Raw genomic sequence first — 24,213 nt, forward strand, 5'->3', positions numbered from 1 at the left:
GCTTCCCTTTCCCTATAAAACTCCTAACAAAGCTTAAGCTTTAGTATGATGAGAGATACTTTCACTCAGTTCAGTTTCCACAAGCATTTCAAGAGCTGGATTTGTTTATTCTGATGGAGGATGAAAGCAAGTCAGAAGCCTATTAACTTCTGAAACATACATTTCCATGCTCCAGTGAACACTACATATTACTAAGCTTTTGGGGTTGGGCATAAGGGCTGACAAATACATTCCATTTTACAGAAATCACTATAAACTAGCTCCAGTTTCTTCACTAATGACAACTCAGCATTTATTTTTCAGCTGTTTGTTGTACACTCAACTATAAATCTCTTTTCCTGATCACTTATTCTGCAATTTTCATGTATTTTACATTTCAATTAGACAATGAATGCATTTTAGTTCTTCTGAATTTCCTTTTCTGTTCCTGTTCTGTGTCAAACCCACTAGACAACTAAATGCTTCTTGTTGCCAGAGTGACCATGGGAAAGAACACCCATTGACAAATGAGCTGAAAGCAAACAACAAACCAGCAATGGCTGGGACAAGTAGCTGCTTCAACTCTGCACTTGGACTCACACATACCGTCTTTTGATACACATTTGTATTTTGGTGACATATATAATATACTAGCAAGTAGCACCTAGTGACACTGCTGTAATCAGCTGAGCTTGTACACTGATTTGATGATCAAAATGTTAGAGAAAACACTGTTATTTTCCCTACTATCTGACAACACACACACTTGTGATTATCCAATTGAAGCAACCGCATGAGCGAAAAGGAGTCAAAATAACCCCCCACACTCCAAATTTGTGTTCAGCAGCTTCAAGTGTTTGTCGAATAGCACTGTCTTCCAACTCCTACATTCCTTCTGTAGAGTGGACAAGAATGGAAATACATGGCTATGATAAAGGACAAACAAAATCAGGCTCCTTTTTTGCATCAGAACCACTAATTCTCCACTCTGTGCGCCTTTAAGGATGGTTTTTATCTTGAATTTAAAACCAGTGGCCAGCTCCAAACACATGGAATACACTTAAAAACATATTAAAATTGAGACTATACAGGATTCAATTACTTAAAGAACATCATTATGAAAGTTACTTCTGAGTGTTACTTTAACTGATTTTAAAATAGCAAAATTCCTTTAAGCCAGTGTCTTGTTATGCCACCATTTAAAGACATTATAAATGTAAAACTGTCACATCTAAAGGTGCACATTCACCTCTGGTTTTCTTCCCTCTCAGCTGGAGTCAGTGTCTTCTTCTGTTTCAAGTGCTCTATGACAGCATTCTGTTTCATAACCACCTGTAGGATGATAGCAAACCCAAAATAAAACATGAAAGCTTTAGGCAGTACTTCATGTTGTCACTGAGAGAAGCAGGACATTGCTGAGGTTCAGTAAGTGACAAAAGAAAACTGATTTTATCAGGGGGGTAGCACTTGTTTAAAGCCATTACTTGAAAACTGAATTGAAAGCTAACACCACCTCCCCCCCCCAGAGTTGGGCATTCTGTTTATGTCGAGTTTAAACCTAAGGACTAAATGTAAATTGACAGTATTCCTTCAGTGACTGGTTGTTTCATTTAAAAAATGGTAAGAATCTATTATATATGTATATTTTTAAGCCCTGCAGCCATCCAACAGCATTACATTTCAGATACCTCTTTGAAACCTCAGTTTTCTACAGCAGGCAATGAAAGTTTTGTACATGTGTTCTGAACATCAGTTCTCCTCTCTACACCCTGTCTTTCCTGAACTTAGACTGTCCCAGCAGCTAGTGGTAGGTTGAATCCAGGTGCCAGAAGACTGCAAACATGGTATAACTGACTTGATGTGCTGAATTAAGCTAGTTTAGTTAAGTTGCCAAAAGCAATCGTGCAACAAATCTGACAGAATCAAATTAACTGCCTATCAATGTATTAACATGGTTAACAAGAACAGGCATTTAAAATGAGATTGTTTTTCATTCATTAAGTTTTTAATTTCCTTCTGTTAACTTTACCTGTTTCTGGATAATGTCACTTTGATTAGAAGCCTGAAGGGTGTGCTCACGTTTAAATTCTATCTGTTGCTGCTTTTTCTTCTGTTGCTGCTCCCTGAGCTGCTGAACTCTCTGCAGCTGCTCCTGAACACTAGCTGCTTGAACTGTTACCACATTCTGAATCTGGTGAGCCTGTACTGGGCTAGTTTGTTGGATCTGAATAGGTAACTGAAGCTTGATCTGCTGGGGCACACTGCCTTGTTGGGCTTGTATCTGAGCCACAACATGTGACTGAAGCTGAGAGAGAACTTGGACTTGTTGCTGAAGCTGAGGCACTGTAATAAGTTTTGTTGGAGGCTGCTGAAGTTGCAGCTGAGGACGAGTTGGGGATTGCACAGGAACCTGATTTAAACTTTGAGTAGTTGCAAGGGTTGAGACCGAAGCCTGAACCTGAGGTTGTGATTGCTGCAGCTGCGCTTGAGTTTGTATGGGAGCATGGGGCTGCATCTGAATCTGTTGTTGGGTTGTAGTCTGCACCTGAGCTGGTTGCTGAGGCTGGACTTGGGACTGGCCTTGTGGAAGGATTGCAGTCTGCGGCTGACTCTGGACTTGCACTGGAGACTGCCCTTGAGCCTGGGTCTGTGCTGGAGACTGAACTGGAGATTTAGACGACTGTGCTTCAGGTGTGACTGGAGAGTCAGCGGAGGCTGGAGTCTGAGCTTCAGGCTGGGGCTGAGCTTCAGGCTGAAGAGCTGGCTGAGGTGCCTGTGGCTGGGCAGGCAGCACAGGCTGAGTACTCTGATTTTGCACTTGAGGCTGTGCTTGCTGCTGACTCTGAGGCTGCGGCTGAGCTGGTGGCGGCGCTGATGTTGGCTGTGCCTGTGGAGCTTGCTTCTGCTCCCCTGTAGCTACAATGGATAAAAGCACGCATTCCATTAATTTCAAATGACACATCTACAAGCCTTACTGATTTGAACCTTTTAGAACTACCATAAAGCTCTGTGCAGAAATTCAACAGATTTCTAGGATTATAATACATTTCCAAGCAATTTACTGTACTAACAGACCATCTCCAACTGCATAAAAAACTCCCATGCAAGTGATACTGAAGCTTTTTCTATTATGCAATAGAGCAATGGTTACCTGAGGTTGAAGTAGAAACTGTTGTTGTAGTTGTGCTAGCTGTAGTAGCAGCTGCTGGTAGCGGGGTGAAAAGAAATCTCTGAATTGTACCATTTGGCATAGCTGCTTGCATAAGCTGTTGTCCTGGACCAGGTATTACAGTCACACCCTGAGGGATTAATTGCAATTGACCAGTAGTTTGACCTTGTCCCTGAATTACCACAGTTAATCCTTGACTGCCACCCTAAAAGAAGAGTTAATATTGATGTATTAGTGATTAATTCTTGGACTTTTGCTGAAAATCAGAAGAATTAGGGTTTTGAGTTTCAGAATTCAGTACTTCTACCAATGCACTGAAACCAATTCCTAACCAAGCATCAGATCTGTAACTCACAGGGGTCTGGGTTTTCCCTATGCTTGATTCTAAATTCTTTTTTCCCCAACAGATCTTTGGGATCTGAACAGAAGCTGCAAGAACTTTTTCCTCTTCCACTTCCAGATACTGTAATTTTCCCCCTGAGACTGTGGATAACATGAATGAAAACTAAATCTTCTCACAAAGTCAAACAGACAAGCAATAAACATGACGTTCTGAAGGCCATACAAAATAATTACACATCCCTTACTGCTATTAATGAGAAGACTTCTTTCCACACTGCTAAACTTCCCTGATGCAGTTACATTACTGGGGAAAACAACAGGAAGCAATATTTAAAACTTTAAATATTTAAGCTCCTTTCAGGCTGTAAATATGCTATCAGTCCATCCTAAGGCCAAAGCATACATTTATGAGCAGATACACCACACTGCTGAAACCCAAAGGCTTGGTAAGCATTAGCACATTTCCATGCCTAGAAGCTGTAAACCATTTTACCTGTCCTTGTGTTAGCTGTGTGAGCTGGGCCATAGTAAGCTTCACTTGTCCCTGCTGAGGGCGAGTGGGCTGTGGTGTGGTCTGTTGCTGTGTCTGTTGAGGTGGGGTTCCAGAACTTGTGATTGTTTTCTGGCCAGCACTGGAAGAAGCTGTGCTGGTGCTAGAAACCGCTGTTGAGACAGGCTGACCCCTGATGATCTGAGTCACCACTTGCTGGGTCTGACCTGGAAGGGAGCAATTTGTGATAAGAAACACGTTTCCAATATTGTAACCATTAGGCACAGCAAACCTCCAATCACAGTAACATGCAATAATCAGACAAGTGAAGCAACCCCTGCAGTTTGCACACAGATTTTCTTTACAAACCATTTGTCTGTGTGGTTGACTGAAAAATGACTGCAAAATGTTTTCTATTTTAATTTAATTCATGCACTTAATGCACAATTATTCTAATCTTTTTTGGCTTTTTTTAAATGAATGGACTTATGGACTTAAAAACATCAAAATGAGGGATGTTCGTATTGGAACATATGATACAGAAACTATGAAGAGACAAACCATGGATTTCACACTGGAAATTTAAATATTAAAGTGAACCTACTGGCTGGAAGGATACCTTGTTGCACCACCACAGGCGTTCGAATGATGGTCTTCCCAAGTGTTGACTGCTGCAGTGGTGTCCGTATCACTGTCATACCAGGGCGTAGTGGTGTCCCTTGCACTACCTGCATGCACCAAAATGGACATGTGAGACAACACACCGGGATATGTCCTCAGGTTGGGTGGTGGTTTTGTTTCTTGGATTGTTTTAATACAGTAAGAAATGACAACATGCAAGCAGATCCAATATTTTGTAATCTATACCCATACCATTAACCTTATCAAGCTCTAAACTATTAGTTTTTCCAATTGGAGAGAACTGTTGCACCTCCTTGGAATAGAGAATTGCTGAGATGAGCCAAAAACATTGAAAAGGAACAAGACAGAACTTTCAATATCTGCAAACAATTTAAAGTACATGCACTATATTTTGTTTGCATTACATCATCAGAAAAGCATCTTACTTGTGAAGTGCTTGTTGTTCCTAACGTCCCTGTGGTATTTGGCCTAATGGTTACAGTTGCTGTCCTTGGCTGGAATGAAGTAAACGTTTGACTTGCACCTGTAGTTGATGGAATGATACCCAATACCTTTTGCTGAACTTGAACAACACCTAATTAAAGAAAAAATGAGAGTTCATTAATGATGTGACTGCAGCAAAAGAAGTAAATGCAGCTCCAGGATGGCATTTAGAAATGGGTCTCCAGGTTTCTAGAATACCTTTGAGCCTTTCAACATTTCTTGGGAGAGCCTTTGTCATATTGTAAAAAGCAGCAGCATTATACTCTGTTGACAGTCCATCTACATTTTAAGTTAAGAAATAGGTATTTTAGAAAAGATTAAGGAAAGAGTGAATCTTCACAAAGATCAGTTTGATGGTAAGTGTAAGTCCTTGCATTGTCATGGTGCCACAAATTAATTTTATACAACCATTAAGAGCTATAATCTCATTAATTTAAAATGTAGAAGACCAGTTTAAACACCTTTCACCTACAAGCCTGTGGTGCTGAAGAAACTGGGTAATGCTTTTCCTCTCACCTAAGAAATTTCAATACAAAACTAGTAGCCTTCATGGTTGGCTAAGATGCCAAGTATAACGGAGACAGAGAATTGAGCTTTTCTGTTCAATATATATTCACAAATCTCACAATATTATGTCCTCTTCTTGAGGCAAGAACTAAAACCCTGATCTTAGTTTGGAGCTAAACTCTCGTTCATCACTGAAGAGCGGATGCAGCTGTTAATCCCTAAGAACAGCAGCCTTTTTTTTCCTTTCATGAAGAAAGTGCTTTTGTTGATGTATGTTTTAGGTTAACAAAAAAAGCATGCTTCATTCCACATTATTAAAAATAAAACTGAATTTTGCACTATGAAATGCAGAATAATTTACAGGCAAAAAAAAAAAACCTTGCATTTTCCCCTTACAGACACAAATATGCAACATGGGGGGAACAAGTTCTAGAAACTTGTATGTATATATATATACAGAAATATCTTTTCCCCCTTCAAGTCACAGTTTACTTCACTGGGAAAATCGTGTCAATGGAGAATGCATGAGCAAGCTGGAACACATGTTTAATTCAGTTCCCTTTCCCCTACCTCCTTGAGTTGATGGCACATTGACGGCAACAATCTTGCTGTTTGCAGGGAGTGGCAGCTTAGTTATCACTTTCCCTGCCATCGTTACTGGACTGCCTGAGATCTGGAAGGTCTGCCCTGTGCTGGCAATGGTTGTGGCTGAAGTGGCAGCTGTGCTAGTGGCTATTGAGGCACACAGAACAGTCAGTTTTAGAGCAGAATAATCAGTCAATGAAATGACTTTTTCAAGTATGAAACAGCACACTATTTTTACAATCATTTTTGAATGCGTCATACTTTGTTTGGTAAAGAGTCTTTTTTTGGATACAGTATATTACAGCACAGAACGCTTTCATTATCAATGATTACTAGTACAACAACTGTGAGTAACAAATGAGGCAGGTCAGACTACCTAGCAAGTCTGAACAAAGGAAAATTAGACAGGTAATATCTCAGAAGTGTCCTGCTGATTTAGCAAGAGATTAAAGAGCAAAGATAACAAGAAATGTAATGATACATATTCTGAAGATGTAAGCACTACATATAGGATGAACTCCAGCATGGGCTCTTTCCATGATAAACAGCTGCTTACCTGTTGAAGATTGGCCTTGTTTAACCCAAGTAGCAAAAGTCTGATGGAAATTCTTGTTCTGCTGGAATGTTACTGTAGCTGGAGAACCCACTTTTGTAGTAAGTACTACTTTGGTTCCAGTGGGGACCGGGCCCGTTAAAGAGCCTACCACAACTTTCTGTGGTGTTGAGATAGTAGTTGCAGTGCTGCTGGATGTAGTGACTGCAGAGGACACGCCTACTGTAGGTATTTGCTTCTGCTGTTCCAGCCGTTTCTATGGAATTCAGGAGAAAAATGAACAAAGGCATAATTAGCATTTTCAGGGTTTGGAAAATAAATGCTTCCAGTATTGGAAAATAATGAGCTCTGGCAGGATTTTAGTTCAGGTTGTAAAGGACTGAAGAATAAGCTGTTTGCACACACTACAGCATGAGACTCCTCGATACAGCCAGAAATTTTCCTTTATAGCACCTTTAAAATCCTCAGTTTATGTTAATTTCAGTGCATATTTTACATTAAAGAAAACAGTGGTCTCAGATTAACCTGAAAGGTTAAAATCTTTGACAAATACCCATCTATTTGGCTGTGACCATGTGCACACAGCCTGCATCTCTGCTAGTAAGCAGTACATCATCGTTAACATAGTTTATTAGTAGTATTCCTAGGTTCAGAGCTGCCTGCACTGAGATCCTGCCAGTTACAGAAAGACTGTATCATTCTACTTCACTATTAAGAACATGATTTTAAACATCACTCTTTTAACTGTAAATCCACTTTGCAGCCTGCTTAAGAAAATTAGGTTCAAAATCCTTTACCTTACCCACCAACCTTCTGGGCTGTAGCTGTCAAGAAGGAATATGTAATATAGAGAGGAACTTTGTGAAGGAATACTATCAGTAAGCTCTTTCAAAATTCCAACACATCTAACATTCTTTCCCATGCTACTGGAATCATCTCAGTATTCATTAAATTAAATTCCAGTGATTGATTAGTATTACATTGTGGTAATGCCCACCTATCAGAGGTACTTATTGACTAATGATATATTCTGTTCAGGGAAGATGAAATGAAAAAGGACTAAGTTGTAAAAGAGCAAAATTCTTCATTATGTACATGAAACACCAAAATGGTATATGGTTTCCTAACTCCGATTGCATACATTTATACTTACATACACATACCTATATGTAGTGACATAAAATTATCAATAGGCTTCATTCAAACAGCTTAAGATAGGATAAAATCAAGAGATTCAATTTGAAGCATGAAAAGCAAATGCAGCTGTATTCCCAAGTCAGCTATAAACCAAGGCAGGTTTCCATTACACAACAGGAACACCTTACCTGGAGATGGGTGCTTTTGAGCCTTCTTTTAAAATGGAAGCAAACTATATCTTTTTAAGGTGTAATGAATTAGATGGGGAAAGAAAACCCACAAAGGCAACCCCAAAGCAAACCTTCGCCTTAACCCCATTTCAAAATAACGGATGGACACAGCGTGAGCAGCATTGTTTGATGGTTTAGTTTGCACAGGAAGCAAAGTCTCTTGAAAAATGGTGCAAGATAAGGGATAAACTGTGTTTGCCATATTTTAATGCATGCTGCTGACAGGTGGGACTACCAAGAGCTCCCCCACCTGCTGGGCAGCCAATCGTTGGTGTTTTAGTTGAGCCTCCAATTGGGCCTTGAATTCCTCTGCCTTCTTCTGTTCACTAACCTTAGCCTGTTGTTCAACTGCCTGTGCCTTTTCCTTCTCCACCCTGCCAAAGACACAACCGAAAGTAAGTTAAACCACCACATAAAATCCAACCCTCAAACTGCATTTCATTTTATCCAGTTTAATGGCTCTTAGGAGAACAAACACCAAGACTGAAAATCACTGAAAAACTGGCCATGGCTATACAAGTATTTTATAATAAGTTATTGAGGCTGTATGCAACATCTCTGAAACATTCAGATGCTGAACTACTGCATCACCTTATAGGAAACTATTAATCAAAACTGGAGTTTATAATTACACCTGAGATTGCAAACAATCTATGTGATACCATTAATTTCTTTCCAAGTGACTCCAAAATGTTGTTCCAACTCTAAGCATGTAATACTGAAAATACTCATTTATGACTTGAATATTCTCTGGCTGAATTTACCTTTATTTTACTTGTACACATTCATTTTCTTTGTTTTATAAAAGTATTTAAACATCTAGTGTTTTAAGTCATGCTTAAAGCAACCTATAGCCTTTCCATGCATTACCATACTAGCCTTTTAGCATACAACAATGATTCGCTCATACCCATGGTAAATTAATATTAGTTGCAACAAATCTGTAAGATCTGCACAGAATAGTTTTGGTACCAGCAATCAGTTTCGCTTTACAGCTTTGAGCTTGATTACCATTATCAAAAGGCATAGTGAAAATGCAACACAGGTATGCTTCTCTGATGGTAGCTACCAAGTTCATGTTCTCCAGCAGGGACTTTAACACACACACACACACACACACACAAGTTAAAACTGCTTTCTTTAAAAGCTCATTTGAGTTCGTTTACCTTTCAGCAAATGCCCTGATCTCCCATAGTTCCAATTCCTCCTCTGCTACCCAACTTTCGATTATAACAGGGCCCGTTTGCTTGGGGGTTTCCGGCCTTTTTGGCCTTAGTGCACTTGATCGCAGTCCCTTCCTCTGGGGTGTTGGAGTTTCTTTAGACAACAGCCAAAACACACACATTAAGCTTGACAGTAAAACAGAATTAAAGTGTAAACCAAGATTTAGTGTCTTTTTCAGTCTCATTTTATAGACAGGAAGGCTTTTCAGCTTGAGAGAGATCAGTTTGTTAAATGCATCACTTGTTTCCCACAGGTGAATGAACAGTTCACGTCAAGCTGTATTTGCTCCCTTAATGGTCTGAATTAACATAAAGATCCAGTTACCTTCATTTCTGTAGGAGCTTATGGGAAGGAGAAAAAAGTATAAACAAACAAACATACCTTTTGGGGCCTCTGGTACACCAATGGGACAAATAATCTTTCTGATACAGTACTCTGACCGGATCCCATATGGACCAACATCTCTTCGCTTGATTATTTCTGTTGTCGTAATTTCAGTTTCAGATGTTTCTACAACAAATGAGTCCCGATACATTAATAAGAGAAAACAAATAAAAGATGAATCTCCAATCAACCCAATATAATCAAGGTAAAGATAGAGCAACTAGTACAAACTGTTGACTACAAAATTCAAATGCCATAGCTAACATCAAGCCTTTACAGAAATGCTTGCAATGTGTCTGATATTAAAAACTAACAGCAAGAGTTTCTGCACTAGGAAAGTCAGAAGTTTAAGGAAATAATACCTGTACGTGTAGTTCCTCCTCCAGGTGGAGCTTTTGCTGCCATATCATCCCATTTGAGACATGCCCACAGCAATCGCAGCATGAGGCTCACTCCAGCCAGTGATTTCACTGTTTGAAGTCGGTACCTAACAACAGACCATGAATTACATTTTCAAATCAAAATCTATTCAAAACACCCAACCAAACCCAAGGGACAAAGATTTTCCATTCTACCATTACTGAGCAATACAGATAACTCTGAATAACAAACAGCAAAACTTAATTTCATCACATCCTAAACTTTTCCTCAAAAATGTAAAGCATGTACCTCCAAGTGATCCCAAAAGTTGGCCTTGGGGATGGATATGGCCAGATATCCAAGGCAGGCTTTGCATTGTAATTGAAATAGGGAACTTCTCTGATACCTCCTTTCCTGGCCAGCTTTTTCAAGTCATCATTGGGTAAAACAAAGATGCTTTTTTTACTGCTTTTGGTAACAAATTTTCTATAAGATGGTAAGGCAGTTCCAGAACGGGTTTTTTTGGGTCTTGCAAATTTCATTAACTTCACTTTGTCTTTTGTAGAATATTCTTTGCTGACGGTCATGGAAGTCACCAGTGTGCCTTCTGGGGTAGTCAGGGAGTCAGTCACTGTTGTTGTAACCACTGTTTTACTATGCTCTTGCACAGAAACGACATCAACATTACTGTCTGTAGCTGGAGTGGTGAGCTTGGTCACAGTAGTGGTGGTAGTTACAGTGGATATGGCACAATTTTCTGTAGATGACACTACTGTTGTTTTCTCATCATTAGAAGCTACAGTCTCTGCAACTTTATACACAGTTTTGGATTCTGTAGACACAGTCGATGTCGTGGTTGTCACTTCAGTAATAACAGTTTTTATTTTACTTTCTCCATTAATATTCTCCATTTTATATGTCTGCACACCGTTCTGATCAGCAAAGTGACTACTCAAGTTAGATTCCTCACAGGAGGTTACAGGGGATGGAGTAACTTTTTTCTCCTCAATTACATCAGTTTCCATGGATTCTGTTTCACTATTCACGTTGTTTTCTTTACAGGCAGTGCCAAAAGCAGATCTCTCTGGAGAAAGACGTTTTTCTTCAGTGTTCTGCATATACTTTGGAACTTCATCTGGTGGCTGAAGCCTCTCCCCGGATTCCAACTCAGGTGAACTCTGCAGACGTGACTTGGTGTCCACGTTGTTTTTGTCCTTTGTGTCCTCTACCGTGATGTCACCATTCATGAAGGGTTTTACTGAAGATTCCTTAAAAGCCAATGGTTTTATTTCATGTTCCTGAATGGATTTATTAATATTATTAACTTTCGGTTCAGTATCACCTCCTGCCTTTGTTTCACAAGTATCTTTAACTGAGCAGTCATCATTTGGTAATGCTTTAACATCACTGTCTTTTCCATTCATTTGAAATGCTGATTTTTCTTTTTCTGTCTCAGTTTCTTCATCTTTATTATTCTTTTTGTCAGTAACACTATTTAGATTTGTCTGATCGAGGTATTTGGTTATGGTCCTTGTCTCCATTTTCTTTTGACCATTAGCCTCAGCTAGTTTTGAGCTCAGTAAATCCTCATCAGCTTCTATCCCATCCATGTGTTCCAGTGTTTGACTTTCAAGGTTTCTTTCAGAAATTAGCTCTGTTTTAAATGGTTCTTTACTAACTGATTTTTGGTGCAACATGGTCTTGTTTTCAGATTTACTTTCATTCTTTACTGCAGTAATTTCTTCCCCCATTTCACTTTCTTGAGAAGATGTTGGTTCAATATGGCTTTTTAGCATACAATTGTTTTCTGGGTCTTTGCTCTGCTGCTCAGAATTTCCCTTTGAATCTATTTTTTCAGGGGTGGCCAGAGCATCTTTCCTACATCTGCTTTCGGTTACCAGCGGCTCCAAGTCTTCATGTTCACACTGAGTCACTCCAGTAATAGGTAGGTTTTGTTTCACGGGTTTTTTGCTGGTTTCTGAAATATCCCATTTGATTCTACCTTCTGCATTTGTTTGTTTCAAGCCATCCACAAAGGAACTCTCAGATTCTCCAAGAGCCTCTTGTCCTTGACACTTATCAGCAGTCACAGGTTCAAGGTTTTCTTTACTATCATTCTGAATGGAGCTTTCACCTTCAGAGGATTGACGTGAGTCTTCATCCAGTAGCTGGCCTTCTCTTTTTGATAGCCTGTTTGTCAAAGGCAAAGAGGGTTCATCCAGCTCACCCTGTTCTGCATCTTCCGTTTGGGTCTTCTCTGAAACATAGGTTTGATTTTGGGAAGATGTGTCAAACTGGCTTCCTTCTTTTACTTTTCTCATTTGGAGCTCATCTGTGTTTTTCTGGGGGCTTACAGATCGAATGCCTCCAGTTTTAGCAGTAGCCTCCAGTTTCATCCTTTCTAGTCGTTGTTTTTCTTCCAGTGTAAACTGTTTTATTCTCCTCTCAAGTAGTCCATCTAATTTTGATGATTTTACTTTCCTTTTGTAGCAAGTCCTTAAATGAAATCCCTCACTGACATTGATTATATCCCCCTTACAATGACTATCCTCATCTTTTACGTGGGATTCAATTTTCACATCATCTACATCCATAGGTTCTTCCTTGATGACTTTATCATTTTCACCATCGATTTCTTTTTCCACTGTGAAGAAGAACAAACTCTGCATCAGTAAGCTCCCTTAACAATTAATAGCAAGCTATACTTTTAGATTACCAACTAAGAAATAAATGGACCTTCTAGCATATTAATATAGTTCAAGAAAAAGGGAACAAAAACTTCAGACATTACTACAAGGAATGATCTGCAATCATTCAAGTGAAACATTTTAAATGTCTTGACAAAACATGTTACAGCTTTTCAATAGTTATTTATGAGGCCCTATGCTTTTACACATGCAGTGCTTTAATGAATAGTTTTACATCATTCCAATATATCATCACCTTTGTCTTTTGTATCATCCAGGTTTTCAGAAATTGTATCAACTTCTGCTTTTTCTTGACGTGACTTTTCTTCCTTCACTTGTACTTTCCCTGACGTTTCTGAAACGTCTGCTTTGTCTCTTGCTTGCGGATCATGAGAATCCTTTGTTCTGTCTTTTTCTGGTTTTACCTTAATTGGACCTTTTCGTTTATCCAAATTGCATTTTTCATCTTCACTCTTTGCTATTAATAAATGAATTAAATGGTGTCAATTATTCAGAATATCTTTTCTACTCTGCTACATTTTAATGCATGTTATAGTTTACCTCTCAAATCATTCATCATTAGTGAAACTGAGAAATAGATGTAATGTTAAGCATACAATGGTAACACTATTAAGCTTAATGCACTACTGAATTAAATCATAAAATCTAAAAGCCCACCAGATGTAAAACTGTGTCATTTACATTAGTTTTTCAGGAGTCTATGCTCAGCTTTTCTTACTAAAACATCCCCCAAACTCAAAACCCACCCATGTTTTAGGAAACTAAATACCACTTTCTGACCCCCCAGTCTATTAGCAGCGTATTCATTCAGTCTGAAAAGTCATCATTATAATAATTTTCATTTCCACAGTAAAACCAGAATGGACATTAGTATTCAAATGACTTTGTGCTTAGCGCAGTAGTGGCTATTTATTGCACTCGAGAAAGCAAAATAAATCCAATTTTATCAATCATATAGAAAACACTAAAAGCAGCAGCATCCATTTTGTGCTTGAGCCAATGAAAAGCAACAGGGAAAGTATGACATCAATATGTGGGGAAAGAAACCACTTTGATGTGTAACATAGGGTGGGCCACCATTTTCTACATTTTAGAAGGAAACTCATGATTAAATTCATTATGAATAAGACTTGCACAGCTCAGGATGTATTCTAAAAGTCAACTGTAGAAAACTTGCCTTTTTAAATATAAATCCTTGGAACAAAAGAGCAAGAAGATGCATTTTAAATTTCCTAGAGGAACGAATTCCTTTCCCCTTAGGAAACTACTGTTCCCAGATAAAACTGCTTAACAGTTTTCTGTCAGCCTGGGGTGTAGATAAGTGTACATATATAAGGTACACACCCCTATATTTTAGATGTTACTTTTTGCTTGTGATTATCTATGTAGTTTTATTTACCTTTAATTTACACAAGGTTATATAAAGCTGTGCAAATATTACACACAACTTTGTAATTCAAACAATTTAATGTAGCTTAGAAAAAAAGAATCTATGAAAGCAATGCAGACACTTACTTGGTAGCAACTTTCTGTAGTTTGCATTAGTATTTCCAGGCAGTTTGGGGAGGAACCTGTGGACGTGTGTTTTACTAATCCAGCTCCAGCCACCATACCCTGTTACTCTATATTCCTCTCCTTTTTGCTTCCAAACCTGTCAAATATTTTTAAAGTAGTAGTTTTAATTTTGCTACCCACTGTGTTATTAACAACCTTTAACTTACAGACTGTCTAAAGCAAGTTGAAGTACATTTGTGAAATACACTATCTAAAATTCAGTATCTGACAATAATTACATTGATTCCACCACAGTAACATCTAAAAGCATATTTATTACCTCTGAGAGATTCTATTTACCTAAAAGCTAAAAGATTATACAAGTTTTTGAATCAACCCACCCAACAAAAGTATCTAATATTTACTGTAGGAGAATACAAAGAGGCTTCTATAGTGGCTCCCATCATACTATATAATTTTCCAAAGTAAAGGTAGCTAAGGTAGATTTTTTTGGGGGTGGGAATGGGAGGGCTGCACTGGAGAAGATTCCAGTAACCATCTAGAAGCCCCCCACTAGGAAAGGCTGCATTTGGCAGACAAACATCTGTCAACTGAAGCGGTGTCACTAAGAACATAATACATAACAAATTTAGTTCAGATGAAGACTATGTGCTTGAACACATGGGCTTGGTTCCTACCCTAATGGCAGGGAGTAATGCAATGATAACAAAGTTTCAAATGAAAGCAGAAAGAATAAGTAATCAACAATGCCTGCATTTTGTTTGTTCCTCACACAAAAGAAAACCTCACCTGATGCTTGACAGGAAATGTGTATTTCACCCACGTAGCTTGCTGCATTGTTTCTTCCTCTTCTTGTTTTCTCTCTTTTTTTTTCACTTTCTCCTTTTCTTCTCTTTCTATTGCTGTCATTCTGCGTAATCTAATACATATAGATTGAAGTGCATTAAAGGACAGGATCTTATAAGCAAATAAAAGAAGTCAAACAGCAGCATATACTACCCCTTTGAATAATTGTAAACATCTGAAGTTAAGAGGAATGCTCAGTGTCAGGGTATATCTATTACTTGCACCAGAAACACTACTTTTTTTTGGCTATTCCAGTAAGGCAAACACAGCTGCCTGCAACCATGTCTGACATCAGACACATCTTGTTTCTGCTTCTATGACACATGAGAGACAAAAGACAGACTCCACTGAACTGGGTGCGTTGGAATTTGCTCTTGTAGTCTCCCAGAGCTTTTATCACTTTGGGACTGTGGCTCAGGTAAAGAAAACAAACTTGCTTTGCAGGAGCAATGAGGCTATAAAAATCTCGTCATGTATTTTCAGTATCTTTGGTTGAGAAAAACCCCTTCCAAGTGCTGAATGACTGACTAAACTGAAATGTAACTCTTAGAGGCTTGGAGGAACCAGTAATTGTAAAACAAAGGCAAGTTCTCAGAGTCAAAACTATTGTGATGCTTATTTATTTTACCTAGTGTGCCCCAAGGACTCCCGCCAGATTGGCAGCATGACAACCGGTTTAATTGCACACTCCAATATAGCCAGCGCTAGTGCAAATTCTCTAGGCTTGCTGCACATCTGAACAGCCTTAATCCAGTTAGACCTAAATTGGAAACAAAGATTAAAAACCTGAAACATACACATGCACTAATACAGCATGCTGTGTTAATAAGATTTAATGGTAGGAGAAAACATTTTGTACTGTAATACTTCACTCCAATGTGCAATCCTTTCAGCCATCCATCACAACACACACGCACGTTAGCTTATATTATAACATACTGAAGCATGGTGCTTGGAAATCACTGATTTGATAAAGATCATTGCTCATTAATTCTGTTAGCCAAAATACAAGTAAAACAAGAGAATATATATTTTCATTTAGTAATTTACCTGTGGGAAGCCCAGTTAGGGTGAAGGAATGATGCCGGGATGTTGTTTTCTAGCTGAATGATAGTTAGCCTCAAAGTGGAAATGGTAAGAACTTTGGACCCATGTACAGACCCATTCCATTTGAACTCTCCAGCAGGAGTCAGACAGAATTTATGCGAGAGATGTCGTCTCTTGTCATGGTCCTCCCTGTGCTGGTGCTTGTTCAGTGCGAATGAATTAGTGGCATACTGATTATGATAAACACGATACTTCCCCTCTTGCCCTAATTTGAAATAATTGTTGATATTTCCTTTCATCACAACTTCCTTCTTTGTGCTCATTCGGGAGATCTCACCTTGAGAGTTGACCACTATAACCTTGTGAAAGAAAGAATAATTTTAAGGGTTAAGTTTCAAGTATTTCTATTTATTTATTTATGATTTAGGCTTCAACTGTCTATATATAAAACAATAAAAGCCCCCTTGCATCAGTTTGTAGAAGCAAATAACTATTTATCTGATATACTAGATGTGTGTACTTCCTTGCTGATGTATAGAGTTCAGATACTCCCAAAGATCAACTTTGGCATTAAAAAAGCACCATCCAGGCTGCTCGGGAAGTCAAACAGGAACTCAAGTTGTTGCCATGAATTATGCCTATTGTGGAGGCACCTTTGGGAAAACAGCTTCACTGACTAAGGAAGCTTTCTGTGAAACCCCTTGTTGGCAAATCACAGAATGCATACATGTAAGCAAACAAGTGTCTTTGACTTTGAGAGCATGGCATGGATAACATCACTGGTGTAATTATTCATTAACTGAGTTCCAAATTTGAGAGCTCTATGAATAAATATGCTAAGTACTAACTTACAAGGAAAACCAGCTAACAAAAATAAAGTGAATACACCAACCAACATGCAGAACAGTAAGTGCAGTGAATTCCTGGCATTCAAACACTTCTTTCCTGGAGAAACTACTTTAAAAATCAAGACAAACCACCAAAAACCAACAAACAACCTGGGGCCATACAAAAAACTTCTACCACTGCACTGAGTCACTCACACCTCTGTAGACAGTAACTAAGAACAAAGGTGAAGGAGGAGAAATGCTTCCTTCTACAACATTTTCATACTTCAAGTTTTCCAAGATGTGCACAAACCTCTCTGCCTTCTTTATGCAACTTATTTGCTTCATGTGCTGCAGCAGCAACCTGCTGGCTTTTCATCTGGCTCAACTTGCTATCTGGATTCCGTGATCTCGTGAGCATTCGTGTCGAGCCTGGTGTGCCTCTTCCTGCGCCTGGAGAATCGCTTCTTTCACCATTAGACTTCTCTCCTGCACAAGGGAAAAAGGCTTTTAAAAACAAAACCTGGAAGTCTTGTATTTGTGTATGGGAATTACAATGTACAAAGATGCATGAAAAGAAAGTTACAGATACATTATTATTATTACCTATGTCCTCTGAAGTCTGGGATCCCCTCTCTGCATTTTCAGCATCATCAGGCGTCCTAATGGAGTCATTCTGCCCAGTGCCCAGCTCACTGCCGTTGCTGTTTTCAATGTCTGACTGTAGAGGTGCAGCAGATGCGCTGCTGCTGTTGCTAGGGATCATCTGACCAGTTTCTTCTACAAGAGAACAACTTCATTTTTAGTTCTTTTACATTAGATCAAAGTAATCTTTCTGTGTTTTGAATTTTTCATCAAATAAAGGTCAGATGAACATATTTTGCTGGACTGGAGGAAAACACCTATAAAATATTAATTCCCTCCACAGCACTGTATCCATGAAAGTATCTTCAAGCAGTTTCAACTTCTATGGCTCTGAAGGGCTGAAATTCATATTTACATGAAGTATGAATATGTTTTAATTAGGAGACAATTTTTTTCCTATAGATGCACACACAGAGAACTCTGCTGAAACTCCTGCTTTCAGAATGCAGATTTCATGAAATCTGGCCTTCAAGCAGCTTTAACATATTTTATTCTCTTGTTCTTTAGCTTATGCCTTTCAGTTGACCTCCAGTTTTCCACCAAGTCTTTGACTGTCTCTTCTTCAGCACAGTAATTCTGAGGAATCCTACAGATTTCAGGTCAATTGCCACCACTCTGCATCTAAACTCCTCTCCAAACTTCAAATCAGCCTCTTTCTTACAATCTGACACACCTAAGTGTTACTTGAAGCTCAGTAAAACAAATGGGTTCTTGGTCCTCAGTTGTCCTTGTTACAGTCTGTCTTGACAGCTATGGACATCATTGCCACATCATACTGTTGATTTTAAGAAAGGTGACAGAACAAACTTCCCTTCTGTGAAACCCTCACTCCTGGCAGAAAGACCATCATGTGGTAAAGGATTCTGGGGTTCTTAGAAGATCCCAAACCTGCATGCACCACTATTCGATCCATTTCCCTTTTGACTAAGAGGAAAAATGGAACCCTTTGTGGTGCATGTTGTCCGGAAGAGAGTGGAAGCACCCAATCTAGACTCTTAATAAAAGACTAATACCCAAGCTACATTTAACAAGGTGGTGACAGACAAGTGACAAACATTCTTGTCTAGCTTTGCATTTTACTTCAGTTTTCCCCTTCTGGGGGTAGCTGCCTCACTGATATTGCTTCAGCATCCCTCCCTGCCTCTGAAACGACAGTCTCAAATGGGAATTTCATCACAGGAACACAATTATCACTATGAATATAGTAAATTAGACATAAATAAGAACCTGGTCCACACACATACACTTTCCTACCAAAAACAAAAGCCCATTCACATAAAAACAAGCTAGAAGCTTTGGAATGAGAAAAGTACTTGTGGAAGTATAATAAAGAAATAATGATAAATATACAAGTGAAACTTTAAAACAAAATACTAACCCATAAACGTGTCTGGAACAAAGCTATAGGATATGTAACTTTTCCATTAAACCTTTATGCAGTTATTTTAACTTTAAAATGGAATAAAAACCATACAAGAACAGACAGATATAATTGGTCAAGTATCTAAATGCATGTTTATTGTCCCATAATCCTATAGACTAATAGGAATCTATTTTAAAAGTGCATTATGAAGCTTCCAGATTGTGGATTAATCTTAACGTTCACTGTCTCCTCCTGTGAACAAAGTTAATGACAAGGTTTGGATGCATTTACATTTGCAAGTTCAAGATCTGTGATCTGTATGTGAATGGAGATCTATTTCTGTAGAAGAGGAAACCTTTACTGTTGTGTTCTGAAACATAACACAATGAGCATCACTACATCACAGATATAGAATTATAATGTATTTGTTATAATTCTAAAATAGTACACTGATAACTTACAGAATTAAGTCCCATTTATTTCTAAATCAAAAGTTTGTTGTTTTTTAGAATATTACTAAATAGTCTATATTACTGTTTTTGAATCACTGACATGGTAGAACAAGACACATTAAAATACAAGAGCCCCTATGCTTATGATTCTGACATCTGTTTAAAATTCCTAGCATGACAATTTCGACCTTGACATTTCTGTGCAATGCTTTATTCACTTGAATGAAAATGCTTTGTTTGTTAGTAATTCATACAGTAAATGAGAGGTTAAAATAATAAACAAGCCAGCAGCAAATCAGAATTTGAAATCAACTTTGATAGGATGCTAAAAATCATTATGGATCAATATGGAAAAATAAAATCTACAGAAAATAGAACATGAAAAGCTTAGCCATAGTCATCTTCGGAAGGCATGGAAACAAATGCTAATGTCACAGAGGACCACAAATTTCAAGCACTAGTTGCAAGAAAATTAACTTTGAAATGTTAATGACAACGTAGCAGTAAAGGATGGCACTGCAAGCAAACAGCATGAGTGATATACGCTGTGAATGGTTTTAGTGGACAAATCAGAGAGAAAAACTTAACAGATTCCCCAAATTACAGAGGCATTGGTAACAGTGCCTTCTGTACCTGAGAGTTCCTGAGGGAGCTCTGATGCCACCTTCTTCTCTGCCACGTTGTTGCTCTCAAGGGTTTCTGACTGACACCCCATTGCGTTCTTCCCTTCAGAGCAACTAGTCTCTCCTGCAGAAGGATTTGTGTTGTTGTCATCAGTGCTTGATGTCACAGAGTTACTTTTATCCCCAACGACTGTTGCCTCTATAGTAAAATGCACAACAAAACTTTAGGGATATTCTTTAGTATGTCTTAGGATGTCATTTGGCATCATCCATAGAAAGCAACTTCAGCAGCTTGGTTTGTCTGTTTGATAAAGCTGAAAAACATTGAGCTTTTTCCTTCTTTTTTTTCCTCCTTTCTTCTGTGAGACAGTATTGTCTCAAAATCAAAGAACAAACTGGCTCTGATGAGGAAAACAATCTTTAAAATGATTTAATATTGCCTACTACAGACATGCTGATCACAACCTGCAAGTGTCACCTGTACCTCAAGCTTCCTGTATCTATAAGCTAGCAGTATCTTGAAAAGTAGGAAAACTGGTGAAATCACCTAACAAGAAAATCAATTAGAATATACAAACCAAAAGAACTGACAAATAGCAATCTATTACTTACAAAATAACTTAGAGAATCACTCCCCTCGTCCCCCAGATCACATTAATACTTAAAGAAATGTGAGGGTCTTAACTAAAGATTCACTTCAATGAAGTTATTAAAGCACAGGCAGTTTCTTTACCTTCTGTTTTCACTTTTTCTGCATCTTGCTCAGTGGGCATCTCCTCATTTTTATCTTGGTCTCCAGATTCTTCCTTGCTTCTCTCAGCATCTGTCTGGTCATTATCAGCATCACTTTTGGCCTTTTCTGCTTCATCATCTGCTGTGATTTTATCTTCCACTACTTCTCCTTTTCTTGCTCTGATAATGTCCAAAATTTCATCTACAATAGAAAGTATGCTGTCATCAGTAAACAAAACAACCACCACCTACAGAGCTACAGAGCAGAAATAACATGACATAAATGTGGCTTCTTTTCAACGAAACAAAAGATAACATCCATCTTCTTGCCACTTTTTTCCCCACACTTAGAAGAAATAATTCCACAGATTTAACAATTGATTCCTCAGAGTTATGCATTTATACAGTGATGACTTATATCCAATTTTAAACTTGAACATCTACCTTCACGTCTTCCCTAAAAACAAAGTTCAGTCCTTCACAAATTTATATTGCTATTTATTTATTGCCCCAGTGTAGATAAATTAAGTTGGTGAAGAAGTGCAGAGGAGATATACATTCTTTCTATAATATTGTAGTAAGTACTGGAGCTCTAACACTGTTGCTACTCCAACTCCCATAGGATTGTAAAGCGTATATGAAGAGATTATATATATATATATGTATATATATATATATATATATATATATATACACACACGAACACACACACATCAGGAAACATATGACAGCTAACACAGCTCCACCTCAACACCTGGAGCAATCACAGTCTGGCACACTCTAAGCATATCAAGAATCCAAATAATTCAGACCATCCTAGAATACATGATACATAGTCCTACAACAAGTCAGCACTAAACAGCCGTGCTGGTACACCTGCATGATGCTTCTCCATTAATTTCTATAAGCTTTTTATAATAAAAGAAACATGAACAAGCATATGATTCAAAGTGAAACACCTACTGCCATGAAATAGTCTTACCATTTGCTGCAGAAAGGAAAGACTTATTGTTGCCTCTTGCTTTATTAGTGAGGTCTTCCGTCACATCCATGTGCCGATGAATTTCCTCCCGCATTTCTTCCAGAGTTTTGCATAGGTCAGCTTCCCAGTAATCTTTGTCCAGGCATTCAATCAACTCTGCCAGCTGGATCTTTGTGCTAAAGTACCAGATTTTCTTGTCTTTCTCACTTTCTGAATCTTCCTCTCTGTAAGAGTATTGCAAAAATGTGAGTTTTCAAGTATCTAGATAAGTGACAAAAATTAATATCAGGCTGCTTTCAGCAGAGAACTCTTAAAGGCCAACACCTGAGTGTGAATAACAAAACACATGAGGACACTCACATGTACCCAAGTTAGTACACAAATGCTCCTTTCTCATTACCATCCCCTCAGAATTTCTCATTACAACGTGGTCAGGAAAGCTTTTGAAGTGCCCCCTTAAAACTGGTTTGTCCAATCTGCAACAAAGTTTATTTGCTTTATATTTACTGTTACTGTAACCAGTAACCTGCTAGTCAGTCTCAAACAATCTGCAACAAAAGAGGTTACAGAATCCAGAGGTTGTAACAAAAAAGGTAGTATAACAAAAGAAGTATCCAATACAGGATAGTGTTTCTGACTGCATCTTCAGGAAAGAGCATTCACCTGTGAAACAACTGTCATACCTGCAACTCAACTAGAACACTACTAAAATAAAGTGGTTATGAAGTTAATAATTACAGTGACTCAAAATTCAACTACTAACTCATCACAACCATTACCATAAACCAAACTTTTGTTTTTTGATGATAAAACCTGGTGTACTGCAATGAAATACTACAATTTCTTCCATAATTTCTTCCATAAAGGCCTTTGCTCATGAAAAGCAACTAATTCTACCTTATCCATTTACTCCTCCAGGCTACCAGTAACTTCCCATTAGTTTTAACAGGTTAGCATGGATAAGTTCAACAAGTTCTCTGAGAAAAGAGCTCATTTCAGGAAGACATCCCACATACTACACATCAAAAAGTAACAGCTCAGTACTGACAACCATTGGACCCTATTGAATATTCCATGCCTGTAGACATCCATGTTCAAGAACAACTGTTTAAACCATGCTTTCTCTAAACGAAGGAAGTTATCTACTAACAGGAATGGCAGCACCTCTATTACTGATTGTGAACAAAAGCCATTAAAAAAAATAAAGGAAAATACCTAAAACCTATGTCAGAATGGGAGATGAGAATGAAAGAATTCAGCTTTACACAGCAAGAGGAAAGAATAGGGTGAAACAAAATGCTTAACTAGAAAGGACAGGGCCTACTGAATTTTTCCCTGGCAAATGTCCAGTGGAAGCAGGAAGACACTGGCAGAGCAGAAATTGTAATGATGCTCTACTCCTTACAAACACAACCGCACAATATAATGCTGTTGCTAAGTTTATACTGTAATATAAGTATACAAGCAGCTCAGGCACAGAGCCTTGTACACTTTGCTTAAATTTTGACAGTGATCATCCAAGCATGTTCTTTTTCCACATTCTTCTCCCCCCTTTTAGCAAACCTGAAACCACTGAAGCTATGCTAATGCATCCAGGATACGTATGTATGTATGTCACCTGAAAATCCCAAGCAGCATCTCCCTTTTCCTTTCCCATCAGTTCTTTCTATTCTTGTGTTACAAGGTTCCATTGGACTGTAAAGCAATTAGCTGTTATCTTCAGTTTCCCTATATAATCAAGAAAAAGCCTGCAGTACCAGGAAAGGTCTGCTGTATTACAGGCCCAAAACCCCCAGAGCAACACTGTGAAGAATCAACACACTAGACCGCAAAGATTGCATTCTGCAGAACACACCTAGAGCTAACCTTTCTATGCGCAATTCAAGTCCTACCCATTAAAGAACTGCTCAGATAATATTCTAGCAATGGACAATGAAGTTATCCAAGAGTATTTTATTTCCCTTCTATTTCATTTATATAGGGTTTTGAGCACAGAATTTCTCTTAAACTGAAGGCTATGACAACCTTAGTAACCAAAGTTCAGGAATTAGTGGTTTTTCTCAACAAAAGTACAGACAGAAAATGAAAAGGCAGAAGCTTGATGTTATCCTTACACAAAACTCATCTTTACTCAGACTTCTTCCCAAGATTCAGGTGTGTGCCAGTGGAAGCCCTGGAATGCTCACAACCAACTTGCTAACAGTCAAAGAGCTACAGCAGAAATCGTTCTGTGCAATCCATTTGGTTAAGATTTAAACTAATGATTAAAATATTTAAGCTAACTTCCCCTGAACACCTTCTTCCATTGGCTAAAGACACACTACTTTTATTCTCTGGGAGGCCATAAAAACAAGATGGAAAGATGCAAGCCTACACAAGGACCGATTC

At 38.3% G+C, this 24,213-nt stretch overlaps 1 protein-coding gene across 1 annotated transcript in view; it reads right to left on the minus strand.

The window, feature by feature from the left end:
• BPTF (bromodomain PHD finger transcription factor) overlaps positions 1-24,213 on the minus strand; it is a 50,513-nt gene that overhangs the window by 11,169 nt on the left and 15,131 nt on the right. The window contains exons 3-25 of the mRNA XM_005146174.4: positions 21,826-22,049; positions 20,845-21,045; positions 20,122-20,310; positions 17,635-17,808; positions 17,342-17,517; positions 16,205-16,560; positions 15,783-15,914; positions 15,098-15,227; positions 14,309-14,444; positions 13,029-13,250; positions 10,395-12,729; positions 10,088-10,212; positions 9,723-9,851; positions 9,284-9,434; positions 8,368-8,491; positions 6,754-7,006; positions 6,183-6,344; positions 5,048-5,196; positions 4,585-4,708; positions 3,984-4,207; positions 3,131-3,353; positions 2,009-2,895; positions 1,229-1,311 (exon numbers count right to left, since the gene is read on the minus strand). Coding sequence (XP_005146231.4) covers positions 1,229-1,311; positions 2,009-2,895; positions 3,131-3,353; positions 3,984-4,207; positions 4,585-4,708; positions 5,048-5,196; positions 6,183-6,344; positions 6,754-7,006; positions 8,368-8,491; positions 9,284-9,434; positions 9,723-9,851; positions 10,088-10,212; positions 10,395-12,729; positions 13,029-13,250; positions 14,309-14,444; positions 15,098-15,227; positions 15,783-15,914; positions 16,205-16,560; positions 17,342-17,517; positions 17,635-17,808; positions 20,122-20,310; positions 20,845-21,045; positions 21,826-22,049 — 6,909 coding nt within the window. The remainder of the gene's footprint in view (positions 1-1,228; positions 1,312-2,008; positions 2,896-3,130; positions 3,354-3,983; positions 4,208-4,584; positions 4,709-5,047; positions 5,197-6,182; positions 6,345-6,753; positions 7,007-8,367; positions 8,492-9,283; positions 9,435-9,722; positions 9,852-10,087; positions 10,213-10,394; positions 12,730-13,028; positions 13,251-14,308; positions 14,445-15,097; positions 15,228-15,782; positions 15,915-16,204; positions 16,561-17,341; positions 17,518-17,634; positions 17,809-20,121; positions 20,311-20,844; positions 21,046-21,825; positions 22,050-24,213) is intronic.

This window comes from Melopsittacus undulatus, chromosome 11 (assembly GCF_012275295.1).
Source record: "Melopsittacus undulatus isolate bMelUnd1 chromosome 11, bMelUnd1.mat.Z, whole genome shotgun sequence".
Classification (NCBI taxonomy): domain Eukaryota; kingdom Metazoa; phylum Chordata; class Aves; order Psittaciformes; family Psittaculidae; genus Melopsittacus; species Melopsittacus undulatus.